Below are 12,497 nucleotides of genomic sequence, written 5' to 3'. Positions count from 1 at the left end.
TTCACTGGTAGTTTATAGTTTTCCCTTCCACCTTGATAGGACTTTTACTTTTTTAAGAGAGATTGGGGATTTTGAAGAATCCTCTTACAATCTTTTTGAACCTCCAATAGAAGTAAAACTGTTTGCATGAACTGTTTGCCAAGTATTTGATTGTCACCCAGATCTATGAAACTCAAAATCTCCTGACTGTAAATTCATGACTGAAACAAATGGCAGGCCCTGATCCTAAATTATGTGCAATGAGATAATTTCTCTCTCTCTTCAACATAATAATTTCTTTGAAAGCTACCGCATGAGGGTCCCCATGGTTCATTACACAAGCAACAGGGAGTCCCTCCTTGAGAGTATCAAGGACAAAAAATGACAGCTAAGCTGCATTTTGCCTCTAGTCTTTGATTTTAAAAGCTGATGGGAAAATTTCTGTCTAATTCTAAAAACCTAATTAGCTCTGATGTCCAATAAGAATTTTAGAAAGTAGTCCTTTTGAAAAGCCTGTGAAGAAGAATTTATTTTTTGTTCTTGGCTCTGCTGCACTGGACTGGATTGTACCTGTCTCCATCTCCATAAATTATGAGCACCTATGCATACACATAAGTTATCATCAGGGAACATGTGCTTCATTTGTTCCCAGAATTAAAAGCCTGTTCAGGATGAGAGTTTTCAAGATGAAAAATGTGGTCAAAGCTTGTTTTCTGGTACATGAGAAAAAGAGCTGCTGGGTACAAACAGCAGCAGCACGTCCTGGGCTCTCAGCAGGTGACCCTGAACCACAACTCTGTCTCCTCAGATGAAGAGTTTGGAACCACCAATCTTTGCGGAATCTTGGGGGAATAAACACCATCAAATTTCTGTTATTTACAAAAGTAACTTTCTAGTACTTACAAAGAGCATCTGTCGTCAGTCATGCCCAAAAGGAAACAATATGAAGTTTATAAGATTTCTCATTAACAGATAATTACACTTTTTTTCCAAAACATTATTGTATCATTATTGCATTGGGTTTTTTAAAGAAAAAATAATATGATTTATTAACAATTAGGATTCTCATAAGAAAAAGTAATGATAGTATAGGAGTTTGAAAAAATAATCCATGCATAATAAATTCTATTAATTCAAGTAAATGTTCGTGTCCCAGTGACCCTTAGGAAATTCAGGTTTGCCCAATAGCACAGTAATACTGGAGGAAGTTGATTCCTTATGTTTTCCTATCTACACACTTTCAAGATGCTCTGCATTGTCCATTTTGCTGTATGAAATTCATACAGATCCTTACAGTTTTTCTTTTATATAATTAGCAAGTTGCCCACTTCAGATTTTGCTCTTTCCATGTGTCTGATTTAACCATTATTCCAACCCTACAAGAGCTTCTTCGGGAATATTTAATAGTTTCTTTGCCAAGTAGAAAAGGATCTGTTGAGAAAAGGCTGTTTTGCTAAACATCTGATTCCTTAGTCTAATCTCCTGAAAAAAAGATAATATTTAACTGATCCAACTTAACCATTTTGGCTAGTTTTGACCAAATTTGATTAAAAACATCCAGCATGCAAAGTTCCTAGAAGTTCCACAAAAATTGGAGCAATGCAGAGTGAAAAGACTTTTTGGCACCTGCAGAGACAGAAAGGAAGAATTTCCATTTTTCACATGTATATTCATTGCCTGATCAGGTCAGCTGCAGCTCCAGGATTTGCTCCCTCTTATCCCAGTTTGAAATATCAGGAGGCAGAAAATAACCCCAGTGGTTCTGAGGGGATTATTTAGGGTCATTGTGCTCAAAGTGCTATCATTGATAAGAGCATCTGGGTTTGTTGCAGGGAACTTTTATTTATAGGAAACCAGCTTTCATCACTTCTATTATCATCAAATACTTGTAATGTATTGTAAATCAGGCTTGAACATGAATTCTATTAAATTAATTGAGTCCCTGAATTCAAGTTGCAGCCAAGCTCAGCTACATCTACACTGCTTTTTTTTTTTCAGTTCTAATAAGTAAAAAATATATTAAGACACATGTTATTGGATTATAGGGATCACTACTACTTTCAATTTCTGGACTTCATTGTTGAACAGATTCCTATTATCAAATCCATTCTCAAGCTCAATTGGAAATGTAAGCTTAATAGTTTCGTCCACGCTTTGTAGAAATGAAAAACTTCTGAAGTTGTTTGAACCTTGATGAAAATCCTCTTTTCCAAGTGCACTTTAAAAATTTTCCCTAAAAACATATTGAATAAAGTATAGCTTGGTAAGTACACGATCAGCTTAACTCACACTCCCTCCAAGGGTCCTTTTTTCCCTCTGCAATCTCCCAGGAGGGTTGGCCTTATCAAAATTCCTTTCCCACTTTGATGGGAGAATTTCTGTCAGCGTCAATGTGCTTAGGGTCAGGCAGGGATACAGGAAAGCGAAATGATTTAGTGTGTGCTTACAAGGCTCCATGGCAGCGCTGAGGGATGAGCTCAAGCTTACAAGGACTCGGCTTAAACTGCAGCTCAAGCTAAAGAATGTTACTGAAATAACGCCCTGGCAAAATTGTGCCAATATTTTAACAGTCGCTTTAATCCTTAAACAGAATTTGTATAAATATTTATGCCATGTTTTCCACCTGTTCTTCAGGAATATGTGGCAGATGGAAACATGGCAGGGAAATAAAGTGTGGAAGAGCAGCAATGCAAGGGACATTTTTGGATAGAAAAGCAGACTTTCCAATGACGGGGAGAAGAACCCACAGCAATTTATAGATTAAAATGGGAGAAAAACACCTACAAAGTCAACAGCACTGACCAAAAAGAGAGTTGATGAGAGTCTGGAGACGTTGTACAAGCCTGTAGTCATTTGTTGCTGCTCATCTCTGAAATGTCTGCATATACAAATGTATATTATGTATATATAAATGCAGCATGAAAGGTCTGAGTCCTGTGTTTAAACCTCAAATATGTAAATTCCAATAATTACCATGTATGTACAAATATGTACATTCCAATAAACACTATGACTTCATAAAGAGCCTGAGAAAATTTAAGGAACATCATGGCCAAACTAAAAATTCGCTCTCTTGCTAAGTTAAACACAGAATGTTTATCCCAAAAAGTACAGTTCTCTGAATTCTTCATTTGCCTTTGTTTAAGCAAAGTTTCAGTGGAAGAAAGTGATTTTTCTCTTTGTGAGTCATTCCAGAGAGAGTGGTCAAACTGAATTCTTCTTTTCCAAACACAAGCAAAAGGAAATTGCTTAATATGTGGGATTCTTGTAATTGAAAGTTTCAGGTCAACAGTGGAACACTGATCAAAATGAAATAATTTACATTTTTATGTATTTGACCAGAAAGAAAAATAGGTCAATAGAAAAGAATGACATTAACTTCAAAATTAGGCATTGCAGAAACCTTTTCCAGCCTCAACATTCCATGATTTTGCCCTATAGACCATACTTCATGCATTCCATTTCTGAATTCAGCCAACAGGGTTGCACAGCAAGTGATAAAGATGATAAACCAGAAAGGTTAAAAAAATGTGCTTTTAGAGGGCAGCTGGAAAAGAGCACCAGATGTTTTGAAAATGAGAAGGGAAAATGTTTCCTGAATTAAAACACAGCTGTCATTATGGATAATAGCATCATATTCCTTTATTCACCCTATTGATCTGTTGCTGTACATCACCCTAAAATGCAAGGGAAAAAAAAAAAAATCAGGAATCATCCATGTATGATAAAAGCAAGGGCAAAACACAAAAAGGTTAAAATTCTCTTCAATTAATCACTGAGGAGAATCAGCAGTTAAGGGCAAGGAAGAAAATCACTGTTATTCCCTGAGTGACAGCTATTTACTCCACCTTACAGATGAGCCATATATAATACATATAATTTTTCCTTCTGGAAATGCTCTGCCAGCCATCTTTACTTAATACCATTTTAACAAGCCACAGCTGGTAATATCAAATTTGTCGCCAGACCAGGCTGCAAAATGCCTTTATTAAAGTCTTTCATTAATGAAAGCACCAAGGTTGACAGTATGACAGTATCTAGTTTGTAAATTGGCAGGGATAAGTTAATTTTGCTCCTAAGATGTCATTCATTTGGATATTGCTTTATATTGTATTATAAACTTGCTAACAATTGACTGTATAACAAGAAACCGGAAGAATTGTTTGGAATGGAACAGGAAAACAATCATGTTTGAAGCAGTATGAATCAGTTCACAGCTACCAAATAAATATCTTAATTGATTTAAAGGAAGCTCTGTGGTTGTGTTCTCTCCCCTGACTTTGATATTATGCAGTTTTTATGTTTTTACTGGTAACATATTAATATATTACTAAATAAAGCTGGGTTAAGTCTGTTGCATCTCTCATCCCACTTAAGAAAAAGTGTTACTTTGAGTAGATTTGTAGGAAGAAACTTTACAAATTAAAGGGACTAAGCAAACAGAAATCCTGGATCCAAATTTTACCAATCCAAGATTACAGAATTAGGCTCTACATCTGGTTAAGTATAAAATTTGGCCTCACTAAGAATGCAGAGACCCAGTTTTTGCTCAAAACTGTACATTTAATAAGAAAATAGATTCTAGAAACTGGACAGGCAGAGTGGGTATTCCTAACAATCAAATTCAAACAAGACAAAGTAAAGATGGAAAACAACAACTTCCCATCAGTCAGCTCAGGATATAGGATAATTTTGGAAGACTGTAAAATGAAAGTTAAGAAAAAATCAGTCTGGTTCCATGAAACCACAGAGAACGGGGTTAGGGAATGATAATCCTTATTCTCCATCCCTATTCATTAGATGAAATAGCTGTTATGTCTGAAAATAATCCAAACATTTTAAACTTGAGCCTACAATTAAGTTACTGTGCCAATGACAAATTACCTGCCGGGGTTTTATTTCATCTTAGTTACTTTCCATAGGCAATTTACTGGCAGGGACAGACTTTTTTCTCACCTCTACCTTAATCTGCAACACAGTTTAAAATTATCAGCTTCTGAAATCAAAGTTAGCACAAGCAGTGTGGCAGTTAAACTGCAGCATACTTTGCTGAACAGTTTTAGAGCAGAAAATTTCTTCTGTTTGTTGCCTTCCTTCAGGTCATTAACATGATTTATTATGAAGCAGGAAATTAGGTACTGGATATATCAATATTGTTCAGAAAATTCGATTCCTTCATTGCCATATAACTGCTTTATCTCCAACAATCTTGTAACCATAGTAACTAGATTAGAAAGTATTCCCCAAATGTTTTAAAATCCTTTTATTCTTATTAGCAACACCAAACACTGAAAAATAATAGTAAATTATTGTTTTCCAGTTTTCCAAGGCATTTGCAACTTGTGTGTTTCTTCTGAAAGTCTTAAGTAAACAGGTCTATTTTAACAATTTTTTCCCAATAAAATTCTATTAGCTGAAAGAAAACAGATGTGTTCTGTTGGAATTGTTTATGTGAATGTCAGTGTTCCTTAAAAAGGGAGGGCTGAAGAGACACCTCTCAGACAAAGAAACAAATCTGAAGTGCTGTTTTCACTTAATAGTTTGTTAGGACATCAAGTGCCTATCCTTTAATGAGAATTAATATGCTGTAGCTTAATAATTCATGGGCCAGCAATGAAAGACCTTTCATTTAATGGAGTGCTGCTCCTTTCATTGCTGAGGTAGGTTGATGTTTTTCCCTGAAGGTCAGGAGCGTGCCATTCCTCCATGCAAACCATGAATTTAATCAGATGTTAAACCCTGGCACCTGCAGCCACCCATTCAGGCCCAGCCCAGAAGGGTTTTACACATTTTCAGGAACACCAGAGTAGCAGGAAAACTGGAGGTGTCAGTTCTGTCAGGATCAGAAGCAGCTGTATTATGCAACTGCGATCACATATTTATCAAATATTGTGTTCCCTCCTCAGTACTGATGGTGGAAATTAATTCCTCTTCTCTGGGTACCAGAAACTTTTAATCTTGTGTCAAAATTTATATGCATTAGTTATTACATCAGTGTATTCCTTTCACTTAAATCATCTGGATTTACAGAAAATGCTTGTGCTAGGCAGAGCAAATTGAGCTCATATATATTTCTGCCCAATCTTACCATACCTGGACTATAACTTGATTTTTTCTCTAAACCCAATCTTTGTTTCTTGATGGATTTCAAAGAAATTTATTTATTGCCTAAGTGCTATTCATAAATAACACCCTTTTCCACCTCTTCACTTTTCTGCCTTGTTTGCTTCTTGTTTCTTTATCCTCATCTGTAGATATGCCTTTCCCACATGGAATTGTAGACACACTTTAGCAGAATGCTCTCCTTATATGCCATCAGATTTATTCAAGGAATCAGAATTCCTTGTGTCTCTGTAATTCCAACTTCTCCCTGAAAAAGTTCCTCATTTACTCCTTCAGCTGTCACCAAAATATTCTTGTCTTCTGGACAAGTCAAAATTATTATAAGTCAAAACTTTTTCCTGTTTTCTGACCATGCTCTGGCACAGCACAACCATTGCATTCGATGTGGTGATGATTTGAAAACAAACAATGGGGTATTAAAAAATTAATCTTTAAAAATCCAGGCAATGTTTCCTGTAGACCCCATGTCTAGTTCCATTATGAGAAATACATTCTTTTGCTTCCACATCATCTTTAGTAACTGAAACAAAGATTCAGGCCAATAACTGGGATTCAGGCCTTTCCCAGCTAAGCAGCTGATAAGCAGTGACACAGATCCCTCTCGTGGTGTTGGAAAGGTTTTGAGGTTTCTGCACATCATTCTCTTCTCTGTGGGCACACACCATTATCCTCCAGGCTTGGACATCCATCCTGGCCAGATCCTTTCTTTCTCCACTTCTCTTTAGACTCCCTCTCATTTTCTGCTTAATTTTCCAGTGATACCAAAAAACTTCTTCATTCAGCTTTTTTTCCATCTGTTGCTCCTCTCTTGTGTTTCTCATGTCTCCCTCTAACCTACAAACCTCCTCTCTAGGTTCTCTTCCCAGGCTGAGAGATCGTGGTCATCTCTTTTGACACTTCAGTTTTTTGCCTGAAGTTTGGTTTTTTTTTTACAGCTGCATCTTTAGTCCATTAAAATTCTCTTCCATGAAGCATGCAATTTACTGTATAAAAATAGTATAGCCACTCAAAAATATCAGCTTGCAGCAGCTTTTTACATCCAGTTTTCTTCAGCTTCCTCCCTTCTTCAAGTGTTTTTCTACTGCTGCTTTAACAGGCAAGATGCATTTGCTCTTTGCCTTAAATTCACATCTCAGAGGAGGGAAAAAAAAAACAAAAAAACCACTTCCTCATAGATCTTAAAGATTTTTATCCTCTTTCCAAGCTTGAACCTCTTCTAGTCTTGAGCTTTTGTTGGGGTCAATCCTGCCATGTAACTGCAGCTAACAGCCTGATCAGGGGCAGGAAGTATAGAAAGTTTCTGATCCAAAATACCTGATCCAACCCCACACCCCCTCCCAAAAGATAAAACAGACAAAAAAACAACAAGAAAAAAAAATCTTATGGGAAAAAAAAATTGATTTTGATTTATTCAATAATTTCCTGCAAAGACTTCTGTGTTCTGCCCTTCACTGAGCATAAAAATATTCAGCCAATTTTTACGAGGCCACTCATGGCTTCCAGATTTTACCTGCCAACAATTGCAATGCTCATTCTTATGCAGGACAACTCCTTTAAACTGAAGAATATAATCCTTGATTCACCATTCCTCCATCAATAGCATGAAGAGCAAATCCTCTGAGCCTGGATAAACACGGTCTCACTTTGCAGGTGTCCTTCTCTTCTGATGTGTGGAAAAAGAGCTGGGACTTGTTGAGCATCTCCACAATTCCCTTTGTGCACCCTGGAGTCTGCATTAGTGTGAGGATTAAACTTCAAAAAGCACCATCATCAGTTAAAGTGTGTCAAAATATTGTTTTGTAGATGCACAGAACCACCACTCTAAGTTAGTCTTGGAAAATATTTCCATAGTGTAGTGGAGAATAACCTGCCAGTGGAAGTACAAAATAATCCTGCACCCCACTGTTCTGTGTTTCATTTGCCTTCATGTGGACAAATAAACCGGAAAAGCAGCATATGGAGACAGGCTAAAAACTGAATATCATATCCCAGTGCTCTATCAGCAAGAGCTAAGCAAAACACATCAATAACAGTCAAGAGTTGTAGCCTGGGCCATCTGGTCACAAAGGCCCACATTGCCAAGGTTGTATTAAAATGTTTGAATCTCAGGGTTCTCCCTCAGGCACGAAGCATGATATGCAAAATCTTAAATCCTGCTAAAAGGTGAGACTTCTCCACCTACGAACACAGCATGCCTAGGATAGTTATTTAATTAAGGGCTACCCTAGTGAAGGGTGTGGAAACAGCAAGGCAATAATCCAATTCCTGAGTGGGGATGCTGGAAAGCCAGTAACAGCATAGAGAACAGGCTTGACACATGTACTTCCTTGTTAAGCTAAATACTAATTGAAATTTTTGTAATTAATTTGAACAAAACACTGTTTTCACTTGTCTAGTGCAGTATCTCCTTCCTGATATACATATAAAAAACATCATGAAGGAAGTCCTCTAAAACTCCTATTTTTTTCCCCTTATGTTGTGTTTCCTAACTGTGAAATAAAACTCAATTAATTGTTCTCCCCCTGCTCTCCTCTTTCCACACATCTGCCCTGCTCCCCACTAAGTGCTAATCAACATTTCACCTGTTGGCTGCTGCAATCACTTCCAAACAACCTTGTGCAATTCCAGCCAGCACAGCATGGGGTGGAGAGCAAGAGGAAATCAGAACAAATTAATAAACCACACTGATAATTTGCTAAAGCAGGGGAAAGTAAGGGAAAGTAAGAAAGAAGGGAAAATAACACACTGGAAACCTGACTTCCATGTCAACACCCAGACACATGGTGGTACCACACAGAACAAGTCAAAAACCTGAAATTATCCTTACCATCCATTCCATGCAGTCAGGAAAGCTCCACGTTCCTTCTCATTTTAGAAACTCTGTTATAACATGGAAATCACTCATTCTCTGGATGCTTTGCCTTTTCCCCAAAACACCACAGAAACCACATTAATCTGCAATGTCCTTGTGCAGGGATTACAGCAGGGCAGAGATGGCAAAGGTTTTTTATTCCTGAGGTTCAAAAAACCAATGTCCAGCAGGAGCTGTGATCCATCAGTCCATGTGGTGTCCTGAGAGGCCTCTGAAGATGAGCCCCAACATATTTTGGAAGAGGAAATAAACACTTTCCTCACACTTTACAGAAGTGAGCAACTAAGTGAATTTTTAAAAATTCATGAAGCTATGGACAGTTTATGATAAATATCTAAATTTAAGGGAGGGAGATGAGCTAATGCAGGATCTGAAACAGGTACAGGAACCAGCACTCTGAGTTATTACAGATATTCATTATAGTTAGCAAGGCCTCACAGCCTATCTTGTGAAGATCTGTGACAAGTCAAAAAGACCTGAAATAACTGCTTTTCTTTTCAGCATTGATTTTGACTGAATTTCTTCCCTACAATCAGTAGATCTGAGTCTCCAAACTTTTTTATTTATGCTTTGTTCAGCATTCAGTTGCAAATTACCACAGTTGACCTAGAATATGTCATTCCACTATCTTAAATACCTCTAAATCTTTTGTCTCCCCTGACATATGCATAATCTCTCTTTCTGTTTGCAATATACTCCAGCCAAATTAATAATCTGGATACCTAAATTTCAGCTATGCTGAAAAAAAACCCAAAACTATAAAAGATTGTAAAAATTATGACATCTTCAAGGTGCTGATCATTTGCTACTCCTATAATTTAAACATTAGCTGAGGACAGGTTTCTCAGGGCCTTTGAAAAACAACCTGCCAGGTGCTCTCACATTTCTGTCTTTGTACATCCTCTAAGGCACTGGTGATGCTCAAGAAGCACTTCAGGAACAGGAACAAATCAGGATGACAAGATGCCAGGAAAACACTGCAGCACAAACAGGGCCTGGTTTGTCTCCTTGTGCCTGAGGAGCCCAGAACTCCCATCTTAAACTCCCCATAAAAAATTATTAATGAAGGAAATTCTACAGAGATACTCAGGCTGCCTGAGATCCAAAAATTCAGTGATCACAAGGAACAGAGGGTAGGAAGAAATCTGGAATATTACTACCAATGTGATAGGCAGTGCAAAACTATAGGAGTAATAGATCAATTACTTAATATCAACATTTTATCCAGTTTTGTTGACTTACCTTGCCAACTAATCTGGGGAATGGAGGTCTTTGATTTTCAGGAATTAGTATTGGAGTCGCCAAAATAGCCCTTTTTTGTCTTGGAATTCCAAGGTTGCCTTCTAGTTTCAAGATTTCCTGAAAAAGAAAAAGATCAGTTAGTAAAACTTCCAGATATTCAGTTGCTACCCCCTTTCCCTGCACCTCTAGGCAAAATTCCCATGAACCACCAGATTTTAAGTTTAGCGTTATATATTTTCCAGCAATTAGAGATAATATATAAAAGCATGCATTTCATCTTTCAGGTTACTGCACTTTTTTCAGTGGCAGTAGACAGCCCATATTGATTTTGTACTCATGTAAACAAGTTATAAACCTAAATAGCTGTGTCTACAATCCTAAACCGATAGCTGATTAAATCATAAGCCTTCAGCAAGGTCTGATTTACCTCAAATACTTGCACAAGACCAGTCAAAAGCCACATTTGGAATGTTTTTAGAGAATTTTCTCTAAAGATATATACAGTGATATCTCTGAAGACATAGATGAGGATAGACATCATCTACACTCAGTCACTTCTCAGCCCAGGCTTTCAATCAAACAGAACAAAGTGAATTTGCAAACAGAGTCCACAGGTAATGAACCCTCAATAAACACCAAAAGCTTATAACTTCCATTAGACACCAAAGCCCAGGTGTAACTTAAAATATGAGCTAGTAGGTTGTTGGTGTGGATGTTTTGTGTTGGGGTTTTCTTTCTCTTAGAGAAAGCTTCATGCTATACTCTCAGAAAGAACAAAAATAAAAGTAGTTTCTATACAGGACTTCTTTTTCTGCTGCATTTTCTGTATCTTCTTTCTATCTGAGCTTCAGGCAGTTCAGCATGTCATGAGCTGCAGTGAACTCTCCACAGTGGCCTCTGGCCCCTGGAAAGCTCTGCCCACCACGCCTTTGCTTCCTCTTCCCTCCTGCTCTCTGATCTGCTCAATGCTCTCCCTGCAGGAGCTGCAGCTTCCCAGAGACCACTCTCCTTCCTTTGCTTCCTCCCACAGCCTCTGCAACTCTCTTTTCCAAGCATAGTTACTACCAAGGTCAAAAAAATCCTCTCCCCATCTCCCAAAGCTCTCCCTTGAGCCCTTTTTGGAAGAGAAAAAAACAACAAAAAACCCCACAAAACAAACAAACACCCACAAACAAAGGAAACAAAACAAAACAAACCAACCAAAAACCTAACAACAACAAAATAGTTCAGACTTGTAGTGTATTGGGAACTGCGGAACTGAAAAATATTTCAATCACTACTTTGTGTTCAGGTTGTCATGACAGTTTTATAAAAGAATCACTGTTTGAATTAAATGTCTCATTCCAGTAAGGCAATTATATCCTACAGATAACACTTTTCTCTCTTAATGAACAAACTCCAAATCCCAAAGTTTTCAGACAGCTCTGGAATCCATGTTGTTGTTTTAACAACTGATTCTTCATTACACAATGAAAGTTCCATCCCTAGGCTGTGTTTTTATAAAATGTCAAAGCTGAATGAGGTTTTTTTGGTGGCACAATCTGGATCCATCAGCCAAGTTCTCCACAGGCTGCTCCTGCCTCCATCTGTGACACCACGTCCCATCTGAGTCTCTCACCACAAAACTCTGCCCTACCTCTGCTGGCTTTAGCATTATTTCTCGAATTTGACAACAAACAGGAGCAAGGAAAACTCAAGTTTTCACCATCCTTAGTCATGATAAAGTCAAAGAGCAGTGGGAACCACACAAAGAATCCCTTCTCACAATGTTGTCAATTTTCATAACATTTTGAGGCTCCCCCTGGTAGAGTTCCCAGCTCTCCCAAAGGCTTTGCCGTTTCTCTCTAATCTTTCAGTCTGAAGGCCACTCAGGTCCCTGTTTTTGTCTTTCAACTCCTCTCCCAAGAGTTTTCCTTAATAAAAATTCATGAGAGAGTTCAAGATAAAAACAGTTGAAGTGTCAAATGAAAAGGGCTGAATCCTGTCCAAAGGCAAATGCACAGAACAGCAAAGCTTTCAAAATCAACTGTAAACACAGAGGGGCTGGCACGTGCCTGGGATGATCCTGAGGAGCAAGAGGATGGCCACAAGGAAACCCCAGCTCTTTAGCTCAGCAGCAGCAACATTTATCTGCTCACACCTTTTAGTCCTGCTCCTACTCTCGTGGTTTCCTTCAGCTCAGGGAGATGTAGGGACTTGAGCGAGACAAATCTGGATGTCTTGCTCATTTGTAAAGACCAGGGAGTCTTTGCAAAGGAATAAGACATTCAGATTTGCTTAT

The 12,497-nt window shown here is 37.9% G+C and overlaps 1 protein-coding gene across 2 annotated transcripts in view; it reads right to left on the bottom strand.

Annotated features, from left to right (window-relative positions):
- CDH13 (cadherin 13) overlaps positions 1-12,497 on the bottom strand; it is a 433,407-nt gene that overhangs the window by 240,370 nt on the left and 180,540 nt on the right. For both annotated transcript variants that reach the window (XM_041400548.1, XM_041400547.1), the window contains exon 4: positions 10,217-10,333. In XM_041400548.1, the coding sequence (XP_041256482.1) occupies positions 10,217-10,333 (117 nt within the window). The remainder of the gene's footprint in view (positions 1-10,216; positions 10,334-12,497) is intronic.

The sequence above is a fragment of the Onychostruthus taczanowskii genome, unplaced genomic scaffold, assembly GCF_017590055.1.
Source record: "Onychostruthus taczanowskii isolate IOZ18803 unplaced genomic scaffold, ASM1759005v1 scaffold18, whole genome shotgun sequence".
Lineage (NCBI taxonomy): Eukaryota > Metazoa > Chordata > Aves > Passeriformes > Passeridae > Onychostruthus > Onychostruthus taczanowskii.
Note: the sequence above shows the minus strand (reverse complement) of the source record. Positions and strands in the feature narration are given on the sequence as shown.